At 42.8% G+C, this 26,172-nt stretch overlaps 1 protein-coding gene across 2 annotated transcripts in view; it reads left to right on the forward strand.

Annotated features, from left to right (window-relative positions):
* The first annotated feature begins 925 nt into the window (after positions 1-925).
* Znrf2 (zinc and ring finger 2) overlaps positions 926-26,172 on the forward strand; it is a 79,413-nt gene continuing 54,166 nt past the window's right edge. Inside the window, exon 1 of one of the 2 annotated variants that reach the window (XM_036180827.1) lies at positions 926-1,781. In XM_036180827.1, coding sequence (XP_036036720.1) covers positions 1,298-1,781 — 484 coding nt within the window. In that variant the 5' untranslated portion in view covers positions 926-1,297. The remainder of the gene's footprint in view (positions 1,782-26,172) is intronic. The other variant, XM_036180828.1, reaches the window with a different exon arrangement.

The following is a 26,172-nucleotide window of genomic DNA, read 5'->3' on the forward strand; positions in this document are numbered from 1 at the left end:
ACTACCGCCGCCCGGCTCCCTCCTTCTCTTCTCTTTTGAAAGAATAACTAAAATCACTACATAAATGACTCACTGCAAATACAAATGGGGAGGGAACGTGACAACGCATTCATTTTTGCAGTTTGTACAAACTCACTTGCTGTTTTTCCACGCCGCCAATGCTTCTGGCATCCTCCAAAATTCGAGCGCGGGTCAGAACCCGCTGGCCCCAAAGCACCACACACACACAGGAAGACACCAAGGATTCTGTTAAATTCCATTCAGAGAAACCACAAGATTTTAAAGCTGCTGTTGCCCTGGAGATTTAATTCAAACATTATGGGCAAGGAAGCTAAAGTCCAAAAAGGTAAAATAATTCACAGTCTGCATAATTTGGCTCGGGGTTGGGCCTGAAAGCCGAGTTTCAGGGAGAAGATAGTCTCTGCACCTCAGCTTTTGCTGTACCCTTGAAGGTCAGGCTGGATTATCATTCCAATTTTGTGTCCTTCCAATTGTGGGCTCCCTGCTCCAGGATAATTCAGATCAAGTTGTTTTCCTTGTCCTTCGCGCCCGCGCCACCTAGTCCCCTCTACCCCCCCCCCCCCGCCCAACCGGAATGTTCTTTTCGTTTCCTTTAAATCGTCCTCACGGCTGAGACTGATTTGTTTGTTGTTTGTTTAATCAGTGTATACAACACCAGCGAAGGTCACATCTACCCATCCGCAGGCTCCAGTCCCAGGGCACCGCCACCCATGCCCCAGCCGGGAAAAGGTGCACTTGCTCTTCTCCAGCGTCCACAGGCCACGTGCGGGAGGAGGGGCCGTCTTCTGATTGGTGCCCGGAGCTTGGCCTGGAGGGCGGGGCCGCCCGTCTGTCCATCACCACATGCTGGGCGGGGCAAGGGCGGGCAAGCCTGGCCGTAGGGCAGAGTCAGGCCAGCGGGATCCAATCTGCGCGCCGCGCCTGAGGTGGGCCGCAGCTCCTCCAGTGCGGGCCGCGAGGCGACGGTTGCTGGGGCGCGCGCCGCCCGTTCCTCTTTCCCGTTGCGAGCGGCTGGCGCGCTGGGAGGCGGCCCCCAGTCCAGCCGGGCGCCTCCCACTCTCCGAGCCGCCGGGGAGCCGGAGGATGGCGGCGGTGGCGGCGGCCGCCCGGGAGGAGGCGGTGCGGAGGCCGCGGAGCGCGGCAGCGAACGGTAGCGGCCCGTCGCGGCGGCCCGGCAGCGACCGCGTCCGCACGGCCACCTGAGCGCCAGCCGCGAGCTGCGTCCAGCCCGCCTCGCTCGCTTGCTCGCTCGCTCGCGGCCCGGGGCGGCGCGGACATGGGCGCCAAGCAGAGCGGCCCCGCCGCCAACGGCCGCACCCGCGCCTACTCGGGCTCGGACCTGCCCTCCGGCAGCGGCGGCGGCGGCGGGGCGGACGGCGCTCGGGCGGCCCGGTTCGCGGCCCCGGTGCCCGGCGCGCAGCAGCCCAGCGCTTCGGCCGGTGCGGCGGCGGCGGCGGCGGCGGCGGCTGCGGCGGCAGCCTCGGTCCCGACAGCGCCCCGCAGCCGCTCGCTCGGAGGGGCGGTGGGCAGCGCGGCGGGCGGCCGAGCGGCGCAGTCGGCCTTCAGCATCCCTGGCGGCGGCGGCGGCGGCGGCGGCGGTGGCAGTAGTGGCCCGTACGGCTCGCAGGACTCGGTGCACAGCAGCCCGGAGGACGGCGGCGGAGCTAGGGATCGGGACCGGCCAGCGGGCGGGGGCCCTGGCGGGCCGCGCCTGGTGATCGGTTCGCTCCCGGCCCACCTTTCCCCGCACTTGTTTGGAGGTACGGCCCCCTGCCCCGGCAGCAGCCCCCCCCCCCCCTGCCACGAGGTGAATGGAACAAGAATTGTTTTAAAACAAACTGACGAAACAGCCTCGTGGTTGTAGTTTTTAGTACCAGGAAGTTAGGGGTGATCGGTGGTTGAGTGTAGTTCTGCTCCGGAGCTGAAGGGCGAGCGATTTTAAAGGCCCAAAGCCAGAAGGGACTCACGTGGATGTTTGAGTGTTTGAAAAAAGGAAGTTATCTCTCCTTTGGATCGACTCCTAACAAAGCTGCAGTCCTTGAGCGTCTGTAAATGGCTCTACATACTTACTGGGTACATGTTATTTGGGTGTATGTGTTAACGGGAAGTGTTCTTTACCCCCAGGAAACTGCTACTTTACATGTGGCTGATGTCAGTACTCATTGGTTTAAAGCTGATTGTGGAAATGTTGAAAAACAGTTATTTAAGGAGATAATCTTTACAGTGACCGCAGCTCTGCCCACAGAGGCAGTAATTGGTCAGGGTCTTTCGAAGAGCCATGCTGACTAGAGTTAAGGAAAAATTTAGAGGTCAGTTACGTTGTTTGAAACAGAAGAAAGGGTGCAATTTGTGAAAATGTGAACTCAGACCGCACATTCCCACCTTCTTGCGTTATGTGTCTGGCATTATACATTCATATTTGTGCACGGAATGATGTAAAATTCACCCCTTCTGTTTTAAAGACCTTTTTCATGTGTTTATAAATGTAGAAATTCGGTTAAGTGGAGTGTTTACTGATCTGTGTTCTAAAGCAGTCAGACTCCAGTATTTGTTCAAGAATGTCATGTTTAGTTTCCACCATCTTAATGATATTTTGCACGTTTGGTATGAAAGCACATGGCTTTTAGCTACCTTTATTTTTTATTTTTTTTTTTTATTTTTATTTTTTAAAGTATTTTTTGTTTGTGAGGTTCTGGGACTCTAACCTAAGTAAGTTACTGAGCTTGATAGGCAAGCTCTTTACCACTGAGTTAAACACCTAGCCTGCCACTTAAATAGCTTGCTTTATAGTAAGTTTTGCAATGCCAATAATTATAGCAGTGTTTCCTAGAATTGAGGTACCTTTAAGTCTTGTTTTTGGAGAAAAGAACTGATCATGTTCATACTGTGATTTGAGACACTAGTTTCTTGAGAATTGGAGAGTAATGGTACATTTTAAGAATATGTATCTTTTTAAAATGAAGTCAAGAAGCAGTTATCATCAAAAGCATAAACACGAAAAGGGAATAGGAAAAGTCTCTTTAATTGAATAGTTAATCTCCTCATTACCATTTTGATTCAGTTTTTCTCTGGGTTGATGATTTCTCTTCGACAAGAGTCAGTATGTATGTCTTTATTTTGTTAAAGTAACTATTCAGAGCAGGGCAGAGAGCTGGCCTTCCTGCTATTAATTCCTAATAAATTGGCAAGACCTATTTGCTAAGAGTTGGAATGCAAGCTTTTTGTTTGTTTGGTTGGTTGGTTTTGGTTTTTTTTCAAGACAGGGTTTCTCTGTGTTGTTTTGGTGCCTGTCCCTCACTCGGTAGCCCAGGCTGGCCTCGAACTCACAGAGATCCGCCTGGCTCTGCCTTCTGAGTGCTGGGATTAAAGGCGTGCCCCACCTCTGCCTGACAGTTTGTTTATTTTTTTTAAACTGAATTCTTAGATTTGCATATGTAGTTCTTTAGTAGTCCCGTGGAGTAGGAAGACAGGTTTGGTAGCAGGACAGTGACATTGAGGAACCTGGGGCACTTTCTCATCAGATCTGGTGAGGTTGAGTGACAGGCAGGCAGTCCTAAGTCTTCAGTTGTGTGGAGTGGCTTTAACTTTTTCTCCAGTTCACTATGAACCATTAGAATATGAGTCATTCTTGGGACACTTGAGAAAAATAGTCACTTATTTTTCTGTGTTCCTGATTCATGTGAGAAACTTCAGTTGATGAAGGCCTAAAGAAGATCAGCAACGGCCTGTTCTTATGTGAAAACGAATGAAAAATGCAGTGACCTTAAAATCCTTGATGAGAGAAAAACACTGAAGTCCGTCGGTCTGTCCTTAGTAGCTTTCCTAGTGAGACTTGTACCTGTATGTCCGTGAGTGGGGTCATGAGAAATACTAATAGAAGCATGTTTCTAATTAATCTGGGATGGAGGGAGCGAGATGTGGAGCCTTAAATAATTAGACTTGATTCTTTAAATTGACTTCATTTTTATTATGTTTTATACCATTGTGTTAAATATTGGGCCTATGCAGTGTTTGTTGAGTTTTGAATTGTTAGGGCATACATAATGGACTCCATCTGGAAATTGAGAAAAAGAGCATTTCTAAATTAATATATAAAAAGCATTGATATTTGTATGTTTCCTAAGCAGAAAATGTAGTGCTAAAAATACTCAGATAACATTCCTTTGTAGACTCAATGTTACGTATTGAAAGAAAAAAGCTAAACTAGTGCTCTTTAAATTGCTGTACTCTCAGGAGTGTGGCAAGTAGATTTGTAACACTATCGCAATGAGTTGCCAAATTGAATGAGGTTTTCTGTGGTGACTTTTGAGTATTGCTTTCTTTGGGATGTATCTTTTGGCTGCACAATTCAGTTTTTCAAGACAGCTTTCTCAGTGTAGCTCTGCTGTCCTGCAACTTACTATGTAGACCAAGCTGGGCTGCATACGTTCTTAATTCTCTCTAGAGAATTAAATAACTAGAAGGGAGGTGAATAACCTGGATATTTCAGCTTATAGGCATTGAGTTCTGGAGATGAGGATATGGTTAGAATCTCTATGATCTTAGAGGAAGTAGGGCTTGCTTGTTTTTCTGTACTCTTTGTGGTGAGTCAACTACTGTATATATAGTGAGTAGAAGTCCTCTCTTGATTGCTAGTAATATTCTGGTCCCATTTGCTTTAAAATTGCTCTCTAAGGGCATCACCTAACATTTGAAAGCCTTGGTATCTTAAAGAGAATTTGTTTGACTTTATTCCATGCCTGCATTTTCCCACTACATCGTTGATGTTCATAAAAGCTGTCAATAGGAATGGGAAACCAGCTGTCAAAGGAGGTGAATTAGACTCTTCAAATACCCCAAATGAGTGAAGATTAATCTGGAGAAATACTGCGGACTTCAGTCATGGATCTGTGTGTCTGGCAATGGGATTGTGAAGCGAATTCACTTAAGGCATTGAACCACAGTTCTTTGCTGCTTTTGGCTGCTTAATTGTCTTGAGCTTATTTGGGTGTGGCTTGGCTGTGATTATTTCAGCAGCCTGTAATTCAGGTGTCTCCTGTTACTTACAGTGAAAAAGCCTGGGCCATCATTTAAAATTGAGTGTGTTAAATAAGATTTGTATTCCTAGGGAGATTTATTTAAATTAATTTTCAGCACAGATGTGAGGTTTTATGGAGTTCTCAGTTATTACTTACAATAGGTGTCAATGTTTGAATTTGGGAAACTAGTTAATCTGCTCTCCATTCATGGATTTTCTTTTATACACTTGATAATTATCTTGGAGGGGCGGAAGAGATGCTGCTGTGTAGGGGAGGCCATACTTCTAACTGCCATTCTTGCCATCCCTGCCAAGGGACTTGTAACTTCATCTGTCTTTAAAGACCGCAGGCGATGCCTTGTGTTGCTTACTGAAGTGTGGCCTCTGTCCTGGACGGTCCTGCTTTGGGAACTGTTTGGGAGTAACCTTGAGGTTGAAGGAGGAGTGGGCTGGGTTGCACAGGGCGGCCCTTTGAGAGCCACATGACTTGGCTGGTGGAAGAGCTCTCTGTCTGTCCTGTGCTCGCACCAGCAAGCCTGCCGACTCCCTTCTGCTTGGTTGCTTTGCCTATTGACCAGTAAGTAGGTTCTTATTGCTGGCTGTCCACCTGTCTCTTTCTCATCTTGTGTATAATTATATGGAGAATTGACTTAACGTTGTACTTAGCAGATTCACTGTCTATACATATAACCCAGGATGTTGGTAATGGGCTAAGAGAAAAGTGCAAGAACTATTGTATGTAATATAGCACTTTCTAAGATTACTTTCTTATGTAAATATTCCTAAGCATTTTTAAGTGCCAGCTTGTTTAAATTTTTGTAGGTTCTGAATTGTTTGGCATTAATGTGTTTAGAAATTAGAGAAATGATGGTACTTACTTTGTGTAAACAAAAGGTTCTGGAAAAAACTTGTGGGTTGTAGGAGTATTTGTTTTGTTTTTTCGAGATAGGGTATCTTTGTGTAATTTTGGTGCCTTTCCTGGATCTCGCTCTATAGACCAGGCTGGCTTGCCATAAATTCACAGAGCTCCACCTGCCTCTGCCTCCTGAGTGCTGGGATTAAAAGCATGCACCACCACCGCCTGGCTGGAGTATTTGTTTTCTATGCTCCTCATTAGCAGCACATTACAAATATAGCTGTTTGGTGCAGTACACATTTGTCAGCATCTGTGGTTCAAGAGTCTGGGCACAGCTTACCAGGCCAGGGTGTTGGTGGGGGCACTGTGGCCGATGCTCTCACCTGAGGAGGATCTGCATCCAAACTCCTCAGGTGGACTGGCATAATTCATCTCCTTGTGGCTAAGCTTATAGCACTTTATCCTCCCCCCCTCCCCAAACTTTTTTGTTTGTTTTTTTGTGACAGGATTTCTCTGTGTAGCCTTGGCTATCCTGGAACTTGCTCTGTAGATCAGGCTGGCCTCGAACTCAGAAAGATCCACCTGCCTCTGCCTCCCAAGTGCTTATGACATTTTCTTTCTTTCTTTTTTTTTTTCTTTTTTCTTTTCTTTTTTGGTTTTTCGAGAGAGGGTTTCTCTGTAGCTTTGGAGTGACCAGGGTGGCCTATAACTCACAGAGATCCACCTGCCTCTGCCTCCCGAGAGGCATTTTCATACATTTATATTGTGTATGTTGGTCATACCCCTCCACCATTAACCCCTTTTGTTCCCATCTCCTTCCTCTTCCCAACTAGCTCTCCTTTTAGTCTCATTCCCTTTTTAAACCTAGGTTTCAAAACGTATTTGTGTTTGAGTCTGGCTTATTTCACTTAATAATACTCTCCATTTCTGTCCATCTTTCTGCAAATGACATAAGTCATTTTAGAAGATTGAATTTTATGTGAGTGTTTTGATGGCACGTGTGTATATGTATATGCTCCACGCTTGTGCCTGCTGCACAAGGCATTGAAAAGAGGATGACAGATCCCCTGAAACTCAAAGTTGGGAGCCAGGTTTTGGGAGCTACCATGTGGATGTTGCAGAGGCCCCCCTCTGCAAGTGGAACAAGTGCTCTTAACCACTGAGCCATCTCTCCAGCTCCTTAATTCCATTCTTTATGGCTGAATAGAACTCTACTGTTAGTGAATATACCATTTTTTATTCATTTCTTGAAGGAGACCTAGGCCAATTCTGTAACTTAGTAATTTGAACAGTATCACTATGAACTTGAATGTTCAGATATCTCTGTAATGTACTGACTTAGATTTTTTCAGATATATTCCCAAGAGTAGTGTTGCTGGCTCATATGGTAGTTCTATTTTTAGTTTTCTGAAGAGCTGTCCTACAGATTTCCATAGTGGCTTGTTAGCTTCGGTGCCTGCAGAGACCACATCCATTCCATCTTAGTTAGGTTCAGCTTATTGCCTTTACCACTTTTCATTGGTTAGATGCATATAGGCCAGGTCCACACTCAATGAGAGAGAAAGGTTTAAACACTAGAAAGTGGAAATCAAAAGTGACCACCCTAAAATCTGTTTTCCACATTGAGATAGGATTAGGTTGATCAGGTTAACATAGAACTTTTAATTTAAATAAACCTCTCTTTTTATTTACTTTCTAAAAGTTGAGGTGATTTATGCGCAGTGTAATAGTGGCCTTGACCTTTCGTCCTTTTAAGAGGCTGTGCATGTAGTAAAGGGTACAAACATGAGGCTGCCCTTGCATAGTTCTTCCTAGAAGCTGAGAAGTCTGACTGGTGACTGTTGTGCTATCATGTAACAAGTTCCATAATAGGACTTTAGGCAAAATGCTTAGTTAAGTATGTTGTGGGTGCATGTGGTGTGGGGAGAATACTTCAGAAAGGAAATAATATATAAACTGTTTATGAAGGATATAGACTTTTGGGTAGGGAAGGCACTATAGACTATGTAAAAGCCTGCAGAAGCTTGAAGTTTGGTAGGGTGGAGTTGGAGGAATGAATCGTGAGCATGGTAAGCTAAAGAGTAGAGCGTTGGACTGGTTGTTGAAGTCTGAAAGGAGAGAGGTTGTGGGATAGAGACTTGTCTACGGCTTCTCTTTCAGATAGGGCTTTAGAGATGTGCTGGTGACATCCCAGCAGGAATTGAGAAGAGCAATCCCTGAGACTGGGACCGGGACAGAGCACACTCAAGTCCAGGAACAGAAGCTAGTGTGGCTGTCCATGGGTCCTGGTAACCCAGGTGGTTGGAGTTCTGAAGGCTATAGAAGATGAGAGCACATGTGGGTTGGGTGAGCATGAGGGTGGAATACCTTATGACATTGTCCGAGATCCTTGGCTTTGCTAGAGTGATGCAGAGGTCTAGGATGGTTTTGAGCCGAGAACTGAGGGAACCTGGTGGGATTTAAAAGACCTATGTGGGAGTAGACAACAATCCACGTTAAAGACGACTATAGACTAGGTGTAGCATCATAGGTAGTAAGAGGTGGCATGCTTCTGATGCTTTTAAAAGTAGAGCTAAGGTGATGTGGAGATGAGAGTTTCACAGTTGAGTACTGAAGTTTGTAGCTTGTGCTATTATACAGCACAAATTATTATTAACATCCTGCCAAACCAAATTTCACATTGCTCCTGTTCTTGGAAATTTATTGGAAACATGGGACTATTAGAACCCAAGATCTGCATTTATTTGGTCAAGGTGTATATAAATACAGAATAGTAAACACATCTTTAGTATGTTTTTCAAAATAGTGAAGCTATGAAATATATGTGAAGCTAAGTATAATGATTGAAGTTCCAACTGTAATCAATCCTTACTGTAACTTGAATAATTATGATTAGCCTGAACAGTTCATTAATTTATCCTGTTTGCATACATATAAATGGAGTGGGGGCATAAATACAATATATGTGTATATATAATGTATATATACATATTGGACTATTACATGTGATTTATGTCTGTTCTTGGTTTGAACAATACATTTTGTTTTTATTGATTTTTTTTGTTTTACTTGCTTTATTGTTTATTGTTTTCTTTCTCATTTTAGAGGTTTTTTTGTTTGTTTGTTTGTTTTGAGACAGGATTTCTCTGTATAGCTTTGCGCCTTTCCTAGAACTCACTCTGTAGACCTGGCTGGCCTCAAACTCACAGAGATCCGCCTGGCTCTGCCTCCCAAGTGCTGGGATTAAAGGCGTGCGTCGCCACTGCTGCTGGCCGCCGCCACCGCCACCGCCACAACCACCACCACCACCACCACCCGGCACATTATTATATTTTTAAACAAGATTATTGGTCACCAAAACTATTGTCATATTTAAATCTGCAAAAATGTATTGCTCTAGAAAAAAGCAGTATGTTGCTGATGTAAATATATGTTCCCTTGACTTTTTGAACAATGAAAGTAGATGCTGTTGTAGATACTGTCTACAAATGAGACAGACATAGAGTTGCCTTAGAAGGAAAGTGAAGTACACTGTGCTTACAGCTTGGACTGTTGTATGACCATTTGAATTTGTGACAGACTATTCTTAGGCTATCTGGATGTGTGTTTGAGATGGTCCCAGTGACTGGTAAGGAGGTAAGGCAGCCAGTCTTTGAAGCCAGAAGAGTTGGCTCATGCTGGGCACATGTTCCCCCATTGAGTACATCTGCCCAGCTATGTGAGGTAGTGTACCTCAGGCAGCTGGCACAACCTGGCATTCAGTAAAGCAGCTCAGTTGTGAGTTGGGGCTCTTTTGTCAGCAGCCTAGATCTGGGAGGTCTTGATTTGCAGTTCTTGTAATTATCTGTCTTAGGACAAAATGATATACTCTGGCAGGATATGATGGTGCATGCCTTTGATCCCAGCACTCAAGAGAAAGAAGCAGGTGGCTCTCTGAGTTCAAGGCCAGCCTGGTCTACATAGTAAGTTCCAGGACAGCCAAAGAGGGGAACCCCCACCCCACCCCCCCCCCCCGTGGTTATCCTGAAAGCTAGTTTTTTAACTGCTCTCTGAACACTCATTTCTGTCTCAGTGCCCAGCTGTTTCCAGAGGCTTCTGTCTAGTTTCTTAAAACACACTCAAAAGCTTAAGTCAAGATGTGTTGGGACCCTTTCTTTTAAAATGGTGAGGCAATGCCATGGTTTTATTATAATAATTTGTGTATTAGAAAAGTGATTTCATAAGAATGATCTCTTGACTTGGAAATAGAAATGGCAGATTCTTTTCTTCACTTGTTTGGGGGCAAGACTCGGGAGAGAACTGTTTGCAGTAGCAGCATTTTAGATATTATTGATTATGTATTTCAGCTGTTCAGCTCATAAAACCTAATAACTTTGTCTCAGGAATCAGAGCCTGCTTAGGATGGCTTCTTTTCTTCTTCCACACAACTTCCTATTTCTTGCTTGTGTTTTAAAAGGTTTATTTAGTTTTGTTTTTAGGTTTGTTCAATTCTGTAAGTCTGGTTTTTTTGAGACAGGGTTTCTCTGTACACAGCCTTGCGCCTTTCCTGGATCTCACTCTGTAGACCAGGCTGGCCTCGAACTCAAGAGATCTGCCTGCCTCTGCCTCCCGAGTGCTGGGATTACAGGCGTGTGCCACCACCGCCCGGCAAATTTTGTAAGTCTTATCTCAGCTTATGCATGTTAGCCACTGAATTTCACCTTTAAAAAAATCTGTGTTTTTATTTGTAGCTTTCTTTTTACTTTTGTTTGTTTCCAAATGATCATATAGTCCAGGGTAGCCTTGAACTGATTAGCTGTTTAGTCCAGGATGGCTGGACTCCTGATCCTCCTGTCTCCACCTTCTCTGCAGGGTTACAAGCATGGCTCCCAAACCCAGCTCTCTACATTGCATCTTATTAAGTCTGTCTGGGGCCTCTGACTCTGCCTGGTCTGAGTTGGTCATACCATATGAGACCTTTACTCATCACTACCCAGGAGATTGTCTCTTTCCTGTTTCATCTCCAGGTTCCCTGATCTGCCTGTCATCATCTTTGATAGTCTCCATTGTTAGGGGTGGAGCACAATTTCCTATGTCCTGCTGAGGAAAAATATGTGTGAAGTAAATAAAACTTTGAGGACTCACTCAGTATATGAACATATTTTCTTTCCACCCACACTCTTGATTGGTACTTTGACTTGATAGAGAGTTCAGGCTAGAATTACTTGCCCTCAGAACTGTAAAAGTATCCTTACCTCTGATTTCTCTGTTGCTCTTAAGTGCACAGATGCTAATTCTGATTTTTGATATATTGTGTGAGCCCTTGCCTCTCAGGACTCTCTCCCCAGAGTAACATGTTTTCATTGTTACTAATACTTGTGATGGATTTATTTTTATTTATTATGTAGCATATGTGGTAGACTCAGTCTGTTGACTCTTAAAATCATATTGTGTGTTATTGTGTGTGTGTGTGTGTGTGTGTGTGTGTGTGTGTGTGTGTTTGCACATGCTAGTGTGCCCACTCTTGCTAGAGTGTGGGGGTTAGAGGACAAGTTGGTGGTGGCTCTCCTTCCACCAGTATGGGGCCCAGAAATTAAACTCAGATTTCAAGCTTGGTAGCAAGGGCTTACCTGCTGAGCCATCTCTCTACCCATACCCATGCTTTGTTCTCTTTGGGTGATCTCGAAAAAAAAATAACTTGTGTGTTGATTTTTTATTTCTCTAATTTTTAGTTGATTTTAATTTTTTATTGTGAGATACAATAGCTTTTTTCCCCTTAAGACTCTTGATAATGTACTTACATTGCATTTTTTATATGCATACATACATATATATGGTGTGTATGCCTTCGTGATTATTCAGTTTCTGGTTGTTTTTTCTCTTTCTTTAGCTTTTTTTGTTTTGTTGGGGTGTTTTCCTCAAATGTTTGGTTTTGACTGGTCATGTAAACACTAATTGGGGCACTTGTGAGCTAATTGGAAGCGTTCTACACATGCATTCACTTTTCTGAGCTTTAAGGAATGATAAATTGTTTTCTCTTGGGCTTGGTCATGTTTTCTGGAAATGACTTTTCTTACATATAAGAAGCATCCAAACTGGTCTCAAACTTGTAATTAATACTCTTGCCAGAGCTTCCTGAGTGCAGGAATTATAAGTATGTACTGCCATGCCTGGCTTTGAAGACATTTTTTTAAAAGATAGATTTATTTTATTTATATGTTTATTTGTGTCTGGGTAACTGTATATTCAAGTGGGTGCTGAGTGTGTAGGCATATGTGTAGCTGGAGTTTTTCTGGTCCTGCCTGGCTCACAGTCAGGACAAATTTCTCTCACCCACCAGTTCCACAGTCGCTCAGACCCAACCAAGTAAGCACACAGGGACTTATATTGTTTACAAACTGTATGGCAGTGGCAGGCTTCTTGTTATCTACTTCTTCTATCTTAAATTAACCCATTTCTATTATTCTATACTTTGCCACGTGTCTTGTGGCTTACCAGTACCTTACATCTTCCTTGTCATGGCAGCGGCTGGCAGTGTCTCTCTGCCTCAGCCTTCCACTTCCCAGAATTCTCCACTTCCCAGAATTCTCTTCTATGCTTGTCCCGCCTATACTTCATGCCTGGCTACTGGCCAATCAGTGTTTTATTTATTAACCAATCAGCAACACATTTAACATACAGAACATCCCACAGCACATATGCAACCCATCAGAGCTGTGATGCCTGCTTGTTACATGGGTCCTGGGATCCAGGCTATGTTCCTCATGATCTGAATAGGTGCTCCTAACCACAGAGCTCTCTCCAGCTGTGGGAGACATATTTTGTATTGTTTTTTAAAATTTACTATTATGTGTGAATGGTTTGCCTGTGTGTATGAAAGTGCACTGCATGATACATGCCTGGTGCCTGCTGAGCCAGAAGAGGGTGTCAGATCCCTTAGAACTGGAGTTGTGGGAGGCTGTCCAAACTCCAGGTCCTCTGCAAGAGCAGTAAGTACTCTTGACCACTAAGTTGTGTCTCTACCCCAAGACATAACTTTTTTATCCCAGTGTTACAGGAGCATAGTGAGAAAGATTTGGAGTCTTTTTTTTTTTTTTTTTTTTTTTTAAGTGTTACTTTTGCTCAGAGTCAGTATCAATAAGGTATTTCTGTGTTTGGCTATTCTGTTGTCTCATGTCCAGAAAGGTACTTCCAAACACAAAACCTCTAATAGAATTGGGGTGTCCTAGCCCTTCAAAGAGAGGGAACACAGCTGGGGCAGCTAACAGCTTTTTGCCTAGCCTGGCAAGCAGTGTTGCCCATTGGCCTGCCTTCCCTCCAGCAAGGCTGAGTCTGGGGTAGATCAGGTTGTGCCTCTGCTTTCCTAATTTGACATGAAAATTATCACTCATTTATATGCTTTCCAAAGACTGAATGCTAATTTTTCATGTGCCATTACATTAATTTTGTAATTAATTTTATGTATTTTATTTCTTGGGCTGGTGAGATGGATCATAGATAAGCGCATTTTCTGCCAAGTCTGACAGCCTGAGTTTGGTCCCCAGCGCCGACAGGTAGAAGGAGAGAACTGTCAGAGCTCACTCTCTGCCCACCCTGCTCCAAACTGTAACCACATCCCCAATTAAATGTTTTCTTTTATGAGTTGGCCTTGCTCATGGTGTCTCTTCACAGCACTACAGTGTTTAAATGGCAAGAATGTCGCCATACTGTTTCAGAACCTGCTTTTCTGTTTATTGTGTTTAGGGGATTTTTCTGAGATTTTCATATAAATAAACCCAGCTCTTGTTTTTAGCTAGTTATGTGTTTATATTTCCATGATACAAATGCATTGTGCTCCTTAAGCCTTTCCTATTACTGAGCGTTTAGGAAGGTTCTGGTTTTTGTGGTGTTACAGATCAAATAGAACCTGGCATAAGGTAGTCAAGAGCACTACTGCCGAGCTCCCAGCTCTTTCCAGTGTTGTAGTTAGTACCACTGAATATGTCTTTGTACATGCACAAACGTTTCTATTTGGACAGCAGTAGTTTTACTATAGTGTGGTACTAATCACTTAAGAATAAGTTAGACTCAGGTATAAGTTTTCTCAAGAAAGCTACACACATATGCAAGCCATGCTTCAGGGCTTCTCAGGACATCTGTGTGGCTTCCCATCTGACTACATACAGATTTGGGGAAGAAGGCCACAACTTCTCTGGTTTTTGATTATTTTCCAGTACTGGCATTGAGTCCAAGGCTTTCTGCATGCTAGGCAAGTGTTCTACCACTGGGTTGTAGCCCCAGCTCTTTAGTCCTTGTGATAAGATCTTAAGTGCCTAGGCCTCAGACTTGTGATCCTCTAGTTCCAGCTTCTAGAGCAGCTAGAACACCACACCAAACTTCTCAGGTTTGGAATTCACTACTGGGACTTATTTACAAAGCTCAGGAGAACACTAACTACAGTTATCATTGCAGCTTTATTATTATAAAGGTGGAGCCCTCCATGGGGCAAGATTACTCACCACTAGAAAGCAGAGTTGGCATCTCTTCCCTTGGGATCTTGCTGTGGCTCCAGCAGAGCTCATGCTCTGTGTTCATGCACCAGAGAGCTCTTCAGGTCTTGTAGCCACACTGCTTATTTGGACTTCATTATGTCAAAGCTCCATCCAACCTCCTTGGAGCTTGAGGTTGACTCAGCTCCCCATCATCCAATCATAAGGAGTCCTTTCTAGCTCCCATTCTGAATGTCTCTTCAGCATAAAGTCAGGTGTGAGCCAGTCACTTGGGAAACTAAAAAAATTTTGGAAGTTCTGCCAGAATTTTGAGAGAAAAAAACAAAACAAACAGACACGTTCTTTGTTACACAGCAGTTACCAAGAAATACAATTTTCTAGTTGAACAGAATGCACATTTTAACTTTCAGTAGATATTAACCCTCCCCAAAGGCATACTAATTTATTCTGTGCTGCTAGTACAATTTCTGCTATCTTTGCTGTTAGATGTTTTTCTTCTTTTTAGGTAACTTCTACTTTTCCTGTTTTGCTGATAACTTTTTCACTTGGAATTTTTGGCCACTAGTGAAAATGAGCATTTCCATGTGCTTACTGTTAGCCACACATGTTTTTTAATTGCTTGTTCATTAGCTTTGCCTATTTTTGTCTGATACATTTATATTGTTTTGTGGTTCATTGTATAATGCAAATACATAGTGGTTTTTTGAATTTACATATTTCAAATATTCTCATACTACTGGTTTATGAGGTTTATGAATGAGGTTCACTGTATTGGTCTTTAATGATACAGGGTTATGAATTTAAATTAAATGGACATTTGTAAATCTGTTCCTATAACTGAAGAAGAAAGGATCTTTACTTTTTTTCTTTTTCTTAGACACAGCCTCACTGAATAGCAGCCAGTCTCAGCTGGCCTGGAACTGATATGTACACCAGGTTGGCTTCGAAGTCACAGGTTTGCCTAAATGGCTGGAACGGGGGTGACCCACCTGTGGGAGCGAATGAAAGAGACAGGGAACACAAAGGGAGCTGCAGATTTTATTTTCCTCAGCAAGGCTTATATAGCATAGGAGGGGAGGGGGCAGGAAGGATGGAAAGGGAAGAGACGTGGAAGAGGAAGAGATGTGGGAGACGTGCAGGTCGTGCAACTGCAAGATGTTGGCTAAGGTCACTGCTCAGGGGCCATTTGTTCTGACCATGGAATGCTCTTTACATTTGGTTGCCATGGCACCTGACTGTGGAATGTTCTTATCTTTGGGAGCCTCTGGTTAGTAAACAGGTGTTACTGCTCTGGGGAAGGGCAGTGGTCTTATGACTTGTTCTCTGGCCTAGCTAGTACTTTCCATGGTTCATGTTTGGTTCCTGACATCTGGTCCTTGACATATCCCCCTTCTATACATATAGCAAAACAAAGAAAGGAGGCCCAAATGTTTCACCGTGACGGGGGAGGGGTGACAGAGGCTCCATCCCTGATAAGTTCGGTTCCATTGTTAATTGGTCGGTTCATGTAGGCGTCCCCACATGTCCTGAAGGAAGCTGGAATGATGCAGTTTTTTACAGGGGGGCGGGTTTTAATCCGGGAGGGAAGAGTATAGGGTCTGCATAACCGCCGTGCAATAGAGCATGTCATCCAAGGCAACCAAGATGGTGGAGCACTTTAGTCTCCCTGCCTTCTGCAGTCCTGGCTGCACCCTCAATTCCCTAAGCAGTGGGCTCCAGCTCCCAGGCACAGGTGCATCCTCCCCTGGGCAGAGGGGTCTGTGCTGATATGGAGTCTGTATCTGGTTCATCGAAACCACGTTCACGGAGGTCTAGGAGACGGTAATGAACCTGAATTTGTTTTGCCTGAAGCGCTAGCTGACAGCGCACAAATTGAGTTAGTCGAGACAAAGCCCAAGGGCCGAATGTCAAGACAAGAATGAGGCCAACCAAGGGTCCCAGGAGGGACGGCAGGAGGGTGATTAGCCAGGGAGATGCAGAGAACCAATTTTGGAACCAGCCAAGCTCTTGATCCCTTTCTCTTTTGTGCTTCTCTAAGCCTTCACGGACCTTAGCCATGCTATCTCTTGCTACTCCTGTGTGATCAGTATAGAAGCAACACTCTTCCTTAAGAGCAGCACAGAGGCCTCCTTGCTGTAAAAAGAGGAGGTCGAGTCCTCGGCGGGTTTGGAGGACCACCTCTGAAAGGGTGGAAATGCCTCGCTTGAGCTGCACAATATCTTCATCTTTGGAAATTCTAAGCTCTGAATAATGTTGATTGGATAAGACCAGGGAGGCTATGCCCGTACCGGCCCCTGCAGCCCCCACCCCCAGGAGGACGGCTAAAGTGACCGCAGTCATAGGCTCCCTTTTGAGCGATGGGGGAGAGCGAGGGCAGCCTTCTCTGCCAGAGTCTTCTCTTCCCATCTTCCGGAGAATTGATCTGGAGAATAATAGGTTAGAATAGGGATAAGCTCAACCAAAATGCAAATAAGGGGGCAGAGGAATTATTTAAATGAAGAGAAATGTATGGTATTAGGCCATCAGTACAGGCCCACCAAGTATCGTTGGCTGGGAGAAGATATCCAGACTTAAGGGAGGTACTTAGGTTATCTGTGACATTGCAAAGTGGTTGATAAACAGGGGGAATGATAGCGCCTTGGGTGACAAGGCAGCGGCCTGAGCCCATAACTTGGGAGAGTGTAAGGCGAGATGCGGGTGGCTGTTGCCAGCGATAATCGTGTGGGTCAGTGGTTAGGGAGAAATCTAAATTAACTGCCACTCCTTCATAAAATGGTGGGGCAGAATGATAGCAAAGCCAGCAGGAGTCAACCAAATCAGGCTTGGAGGTATTAAGTGCCTGGTAGGTTTTTGCAATAAGGGTGGTAATCATATCTTTGGTAGTTGGTGGGGGAGGTGGGAATGTGGGAGAAAAACCCCGTGGATGTCTGAGATATATTGGTTATAAGAAAATCATTGTTGCCGAGAAGTGAGTTGGGACCGATGGCAACAGGGTTAGGGGAATTAACAGGCTGTTTTAAAAGTTTGAAGATAAAGGTGACGCCTGTATTTCTTCCTTACTGATATAGGCAAAGGCCCGCTGGATGCCCTCTCTTTTTTCAGCATTTTTCATTAATTCATTAATTGTCCCTTCTTAGGGAAACCAGTTACAACAGTCCTCTAAGTAACTAAAAAATTTTATGAAGTCTTTTTTTTTTTTTAAACGAACCCTTATCCCTCGTGTCTGGAGGGCATCTTTAACACCCTTTACAAACAAGTCCTGAGAAGTTCCCTGTTGCTTGGTGAAGTCTCAGACTCTCCTTGTCCTTCCTGCTCTCCTCCGGATCACCAGGATGCCGAGTCGGGCGGTCTCGACGGGCAATTGCTTCAGATCTCCACCAGACGTCTGGACTTTCCTGGAGAAGGCCTAGCTAGTACTTTTCCATGGTTCATGTTTGGTTCCTGACATCTTGGTCCTTGACAGAACTTGATACGTACATCAGGTTGGCATCGAAGTCACATGTTTGCCTGTATGGCTGGAATTTGATATGCACACCAGGTTGGCTTTGAAGTCACAGAGGTTTGCCTGTATGGCTGTTTGGGGGATGGTTTTTTTCTTTTGTTGTTGTTGTTGTATTTTACTACAACTTAGAATGTATAATGTTGAATTTCATAGAGAAATTATATGATGCTAGTATGTCTCTTTTTTTGGACTTTTGTGTTTGAGAGTAAGGAAGAGTTGAACAGCAAGAAGAGACTATTTGTGGTAGTGTATGAGAAGTGAAAGCTAATAACTACCATAATCTGGGTAGTATTTCTATAAATAGCTGTGTAGTATAGTGTATTTCGTATAGAAATACATGTTAGAAGAGGGAATTCTTATCAAAATGGATGCTTTGAGGGCTAGCGAGATGGCTCAGAGCACAAGAGTGAGTACTCTTCTTGCAGAGGATCTGTGTACAGATCCCAGCACCTACTTTAGGTGGCTTACAACTGCCTATAACTCCAGCTCCAAGGGCTCTTATACTCCACAGGCACCTACCTATACTCACCTGCACATACCCATACACATAGTTAAGAAAAAGATAAAGATTTTTGCAGGCAAAAAAACCTGAAATATTTTGGCATAAAACTGAGAAATATATATTAGAATGAGCTTCAATAACACTAGCAGAATTTTGTTTCTATAATTCTCAGCTTCATACAACATTTTTTTAAAGATTTATTTATTTATTATGTATACAATGTTCTGCCTGTATGTATGTCTGCAGGCCAGAAGAGGGCACCAGATCTCATTATTGATGGTTGTGAGCCACCATATGGTTGCTGGGAATTGAACTCAGGACCTCAGGAAGAACAGCCAGTGCTCTTAACCTCTGAGCCATCTCTCCAGCCCTCATATAACATTTTAATATGTCCTTATGGGTATTGTTTTATGTCTGTAGATACTTTGGTATCAAAGTATATGGATACACTCATACTTATGCTCCAATTAACACTTTGCAAAAAGAAAATGATGTAATCTCCCGTATAATAAATCAGAAACTAAGGCTCTGCAATATTAATGACTGAATCAATCCAGTGTTGTTTTTTTCCATTTCACCGAGTGTTAGTTGCCTATTGATGCTGTAACAAATGTAGCAGCTTTAAACCACACACATTTGTGATCTTACAGGACTAGTGGGCAGAAGTCTGCAGTAACTCTCTATGATTGGTCAGATTGCTGCTGAAGTCCTGCAGGGGAATCTTTCCTTGCTTTCTCCAGCTCTAGAAGCTGCTTGCATTTCTGTGCTAATGGCCTGCTTCCCATTCTTCCCAGCTACTTACATCAGGCCAATTCACACTGCCATTTCTCTTTAAAATTCTACCAGGGGTTGGGGATTTAGCTCAGTTGCAAGGCCCTAGGTTCGATCATCGGCTCAAAAAAAATTTTTTTTTTACCAGATTCTTCTACAGTTTAAGGACCTTTGTAATTACATTAAATATGCCCATTTAATCTAGGGGGCATATTCTGATGTTTTTGTGTGATTTTATATTTGAAGACTTAGTAAGTTTCTAAGTTTTAGATGGTAGTAGCAGAAAAATCTTCATGCTTGTCAATTTTTTCTTGTAAACTTTATTTGAAAACTTTTTAAATGCTTTCTTCCTGAACAATTTCTAATTTTATTGAGTCTGCAGAGGTCTGTAGGAAGTAAGCAGTTGGAGTTTTCATTTTTTCCAAGGGAAGATTCATGTGCATACAAAGATCCTAAGTGTAGTGTAGGATTTGAAGATTTTGACTGATACATACACTGTATCATGATCACATTATTAACATGGGATGTCCTTCTGAGAGGCCACTTAATACTTGTTTCTGTTACCATAAATAGAACTTCATATAAATGAAGTTATACTACGTGTACTTGCTGACTTTGGTTAATGTGATGTAGGGACAGTTAGAATCGAGTAATTGGAAAGGACCATGAACTATTTCCCCCTGTGCGCTGTAACAGTGTTCTGTGATCTGCAGGCACAGGTGAGAATACCCAGGGTGTTTAACTGAAGTGTGTGCACATCTCTAGTGAGAGAACAATCAAAATTTCATCTTTAATCAATTCCCATTTCATTCATTCTTCAGTTTCCAGTTTGTGGTTAAATTTTAAGTTTTTATTACAGTTTCAGGTAATTCACTACAGCAGTGAGATGTGGTGGTTGGTTCACTTCCAGATTGCAAATCAGCACAAGTGCAAGGCTTGGGGAGCTTGAGTTTTCAAAGTGTATGAGAAATTCCACTTGTTCAAGGAATATAGAGGCAACAGAGAGAGCAAAGATTTGTATGGTAGGCATTTATGGTTTTAGTTTGATCTGAAGTTTTTTAAAAGTCAGGTATAGGTAATGGCAGGAGTTTTTGGTTTTTTTTGGGGGGGGGTTGGTAGTCTTTTTTGTGTATTTGTATATAGAAGCCAATGAAGTATAAATGAATCAAATATACTGTTTTGATTCTAGGCAGAGAGGATGCTCTGGAAAGGCTAGCAAGGGTCTCAGCTAAAGGGAATCTGGGACATGGTCATTTATTTTCTTGCACTTTGCTTTGTTTTGAGACAGAGTCTTGCTATGTAGCTCTGCCTGGCCTAAAACTCACTATGTAGACCAAGCCATCCTCAAACTTGGAGTAGCCCTGCTTCTGTCTGCCTCTTAAATAGGCCACCCATGCTACTTGTGTTCACTTTTGACATACTACTTTTTAAATATAAGGCGGCATCATTCTATTTGGCTGGAGTCAGAACTTTATTTCTCAGTTTTGGAAGTTTCCGTGTCCTAGCTGGCCTATTTTTAAATGTCCATGTTTTGGTTGTTTTAATGACCCAGTGCAGGGAAAATCCCACTGGTGTACTTAGTTCCACAAAGCTGGTGGGATGCACAGTGTGTGCCTAAGAGAAAAGTGCTCCTGTGGGTAGTGTGCCAGAAGGACACTTGTCAGGAAAGGGAGTTTCACCTCCTTTTCCCCTTGAGAGCAGAGCTAGTTCTGTAGCCTTCATGCCTTGGTGTGAGGAAAGCAGGTTTCCTTGCTGAGAGTTGGAAGCTCTCAAGCAGTGGTTCTCAACCTGTGGGTTATGACCCCTTTGGGAGTCAAAGGACCCTTTACAGGGGTCGCACTTCAGATATTGGCATTATGATTCATAACAGTAGCAAAATTACAGTTATGAAGTAGCCACCACAACATGAGGAACTGTATTAAAGGGTCGCAGCATTAGGAAGGTTCAGAACTATACTGCTGTAAAGAAACTGAGAAAACTGACAAGTCCTGCCTGCACTGGAGGTTGAGATCTGTTAGTTGTCTACCCTGTTCTCTTGCTGTAGCTATGTGTCTGCATACCCAATGGCCTAGACTTCCTTTTAAATTATGTATAAGGAGGAGAGGAAAATGCGATACAGTAGACTTTTATAAGCAAAACATCACAAGACTTAGCTAATCTTTGTTTTAGCTCACTTCAATTTGAGTGTGGAGGAAATGTTTAGGTTCTAGTTGCCATGCTTAATCTGTACTACAGTTTTATTGCTGTATGTAAAGCAATAAAAAATAGTGCAGTAGCTACTGCAGTAAGTTAGGTAGGCTTTTGGCATGGGAATGTAAAGTTGAAGAAGGCTCATTGTCCTTAGGAGATATATGTTTACTAGGTAACCTTGGAAAGAAATTGTTCCTGCATAAAAAAGTACTGTTTTGTTTATTTCAACAGCTTTATTTCCGTGTGTGTGTGTGTGTGTGTGTGTGTGTGTGTGTGTGTGTGTGTGTGTGAAGAGAAAAGATAAGAAGATAGTACTGATTTACTGCTAATGCTTCTAGAACTGTTTATACTCAGGTCTGTTGTACTGATTCCATCTGTGTGCTCTGAACACAGTTGGGATGGCACCATTGAAAACTTAGTTTGTAGAAGGCTGACCTCCTAAAATTCTCTGGAAAAATGAATTTTGTAGCCACACAAATCTATAACTTACTGAAGTTCTTCAGTAAAGAAATCTAGTTAACTTACTTTAAGTCACTGTTTCCCCAATTAATTCTATGGTTACATTTATATTTTATTCTGTGACTCTCAAACTTTCATGATGGTAGAGAATCAGGGCTGGGCCCCATTCCCACCCAGTTCTGTTTGAGTAGATTTGGGGTGGACTGGGAATTTGCAATTCTGACAAGTTTGCCTTACCTCATGCTCTCTTGAGATATTAGTTCCTAGAACTGTGATAGACCATCATCTTAACTATTTCTCTGCTGAAAGAAGGTCCCTGTGGTGGTGTGAAAAAGAATGGCTCCCTGTAAGCACACGTTTGAACAATTGGTCCCCAGTTGGTGGAACTGTTTGGGAAAGATTAGGAGGTGTGGTCACGTTGGAGGAGGTGTGTCACTGGGGGTGGGCTCTGAGGTTTCAGAAGCCCACACCGTTCCCAGGGTGCTCTCTATGCTTCCTGGTTGTAGTTTCAGCATGCTACTCGTCAGCTGCTGCTCCAGTACCATACCTGCCTATTGCTGTGGCCCCCATCATGATGGTCATGGGTTCCAGCCCTCTAGAATTGTGAGCCCCCAATGAAACGCTTTCTTTTATAACTTGCCTTGGCCATGGTGTTTTGTTACAGCAATAGAACAGTCACTAAGACACTACCTTGAAATTTGGAAAGCTAGGTGTGGCCACACACACATCTGTAATCATAGAGTTAGAGATGCTGCGGCAGGAGGATTAAGTTCAAAGCCAACCTGGGTTGCATGCATTTCAAGACCCTGCTTCATAAACACAAAAATAGGAAATACTTGTTTTCTTCTTTATTTAATGTAGAGGGCCTAGGGCAAGTGGTCTTAATTAACATAATTACCCTAGGTAACATCATTTTCCGTTTTGACTAAGTCTGTACTGTACTAGCCCTGTGACCTTCAGTTTAGTCCCTGTCCCAGAAGTGATGAAGCCTATTTGAAAAAGGTTGTAGTTAAGGATTAAATGATGTGTTTACCACAGTATAGGATGCATCACATGCCAGTTACAACTTTAATGAGCAAATGGCAAATCAGGGGGTCAGATGGCATTCTTTTAGTTAGAAACTTAATAGAAACCTGGGATCTCAGGCCATACTCCAGACTCACTGCTGCAAGTCTGCACTTGGAGAATGTTCAGGAGATTTGTGTGTACATTGCCGTGTGAAGAGCATCAGTGTAGCTTCCATGTTGGGAAAAAGCAACTCTTGGTTAGTTCAGTCTATGACTGACTGGTTTCCCGTGTCTATATTGATGTTATCAATTAGAACATGTACTGTTTATTCTAGAGCCCATAGTACTTGATAGTGTCTTTGTTGATGTTCCCTAACTATAGAACAGTACATGCTATTGTATGTCTTGAAATAACACATAAAGATGAAACATGCTTGAAAGTGTATTATCTAAGATAAATTACCACTAAAACCCTGACAGCTCTAGTATATTGTTAATCCTGAAATTCTCCAGAAAAATACAGTTCCACCATTTCGGCTGAATTTAAGCAAGCTTTTACTAAAATTTTAAGTACTGACCAAGATGGAATTTTGTCAGGACCACCATCTGGAAACTTTCATGTGTTAGTGGGGCTTATATGAACAAAATGCATAGTCCACTGTACTTTCCCATGAGGCTTTGTTGTTATTTTCTAAGAACTACAACTCCCAGAATCCCAGGAAGTTACCTGGTCCTTGGGCAAGTGGGGCTTACAGGTTAACTTAGGGTCTAACAATATCCTTTTATTCGTGTTCTCTCTCTCTCTCTCTCTCTCTCTCTCTCTCTCTCTCTCTCTCTCTCTCTCTCTCTCTCTTTCCCTCCCTCCCCTTCCCTCCCTCCCTCCCTCCTTCCTTCCTTCCTTCCTTCCTTCCTTCCTTCCTTCCTTCCTTTATCCCTTATATCCTCATCTGCCAGATGCTTGCTTGATTCATTGTGCAGTATGCACATGGATTTAATAATTACAAATACACAGAGAGATATTGTAGTCATTGTTTTACAGAAATGGGATTATGTTATGGACTCTCATCAACCTCTTATTTGTCTCACTGTTTCTACTTCCAAGTTCATTTAAAGCTTTTTGCTTACTTTATGTGTATATGTGTGTGCTTCTTTGTATGTATACACATGCAGTGCTCTCAGAGAGTGGAGAGGCATCAGATCTTGGAATTGGAGTAGCAGATGATTGTGAGCCACCCAGTGTGCGTGTTGGGAACTGAACCTGAGTCCTCTCTAAGAGCACAAATGCTCCTAACTGCTGAGCAGTATCTTCAGCCCTTTGATTAATAACTGCATGATAGTCCATGGTAAGAAAGTTGGACACATTTCACGATTTTTTGTTGGTGGTCAGTTGTTCATGTAGTCTTGTATACTGATGGTTATTATCTCTATAGGACTTCTGGATAGGACAATTTTAAAAATTATTTGTATTACATAATGTATCTTACATGTAGGAAAGATAAACCTATAGGTAGGTAGGTAGGTAGGTAGATAGATAGATAGATAGATAGATAGATAGATAGACAATGAAATGAATCCTCATGTACCAGCTAACTGCTCAAAAATTGGCCACTACCAACATTCCTTTGGTGTATTTCCTGTGCTCCTGTGATAAGCATAGGATTCCTGAAGTTTATAGTTTTATTGCTCACTGGTACATCCCAACACAGACATCAGACAGGTTTTAAATGCCATGTCCCTGTTACCTTTAAGTAGTTTGATCATTTTCATATTGATAATATTGTATTGAATGAATGTGCCACAGTTGCTGGTTGATTGTTCAGTTACTGGGCTTGTAGGTCAGTGATCGAGCACTTGCTTAGCCTGTCTGATGCTCTGCCTTCAGCCCACAGCTCTGACTCATACAGCAAAACCTGACTGCTTAGCAGCACAGTGTTCTCTTTCAGTCTTTGTCGTAATTGAATACTTCAGTAGATAAAATTTTAGGTCCATTACAAATATTGGTCAATAAAAATATCCTTTAAATGTGTCCAAATATGAATATAAACATATGATTTCAGATATTTAAAATGTCATTAAATTTTAATTTTCACCAGGCTCCACATAGTAAACATTAATTGCTACTTTAATAATAGTACACAGTTAATTAAAATTGAAGTTGTTCAAATTTTAATATATACTTACTTTAACATAAATAGGATTTTATTGGAAATGCATTTCTTTGGTTTTCCCAATTCTGGAAGTAGAATCCAAGGCCTTATGCATGTGTTTCTTAATGATACAGGTGAGGGAATGGAGTGATAGGGTGATATGATTAATGTGTCAGAATGTCTGGTGTTTCTTTGGTGCCAAGTGTTTTTTGTCATTGTTTGCTTCTCCTTGTCATTACTGTCTAGTGTATTAAAACATAATTTGCAGGGAGTGAGAGGTGTGGCATTCTTTATAAAGTGGGTAATGGATCCTGGATCACTTCCATGCTCTTAAACCATGGAAGGAGGAGGCCCGTATAAGAATGTATAGTTTTTGTTTTGTTTTGTTTGTTTTTGTTTTTTGAGACAGGGTTTCTCTGTGTAGCTTTGCGCCTTTCCTGGAACTCACTTTGGAGACCAGGCTGGCCTCAAACTCACAGAGATCCGCCTGCCTCTGCCTCCCGAGTGCTGGGATTAAAGGCGTGTGTCACCACCTCCTGGCAAGGTTGTATAGTTTTTAACTGATAGCCTGGAAAGTATTTAGATCCTCTCAGCTGTAATATTCCCCTTCACTCTATGGGATCAATTTATCCATGTACAATGCTCTACTGGCAGTGAATAAGTTACAGGTCTGCTTTTGTCAGATTTTCTAGTCTTCAATGATATTCAAATTGCTTTCTGTTACTGTGATAAAATACTAACTGAAAGCAATTTGGGAAGAAAGGGGTTTATTTAAATTTTACTTCCAGGTTGCAGTTCATCCTTGAAATCAGGGCAAGAACTCAAGGCAGGAGCTTAAAGAACCATGGAGGAATGCTGCTTGCTGACTAGCTTTCCTTGGCCCATATGCATGCAGCCTGCTTTCTTAGACAACCTAGGACCACCTGCCCAGGGGTGGGACCATCCACAGTGGCTTTGACTTGCCTACATCAAGTCACAATCAAGAGAGTGCCCCACAAACATGCTTATAGGCCAGTCTGATCGAGGCAATTTCCTTGGGTAATGCTGGGCTGGGCAGCTGATTGACAGCTGAAGCTGACTAGGAGTGGTGGGAAGATATGCTATTTCAGGTTCATATTTGTTCTTTTATTTTTCTTCTGTTTCTCTCTCTTTCAACATGATTGGCTTTGAACCTCTGATCCTCCTCCCTCAGTTTCTTGAGTCCTTTGTTTGTAGATGCTTAACATCATGGC

This window comes from Onychomys torridus, chromosome 3, assembly GCF_903995425.1.
Source record: "Onychomys torridus chromosome 3, mOncTor1.1, whole genome shotgun sequence".
NCBI lineage: Eukaryota > Metazoa > Chordata > Mammalia > Rodentia > Cricetidae > Onychomys > Onychomys torridus.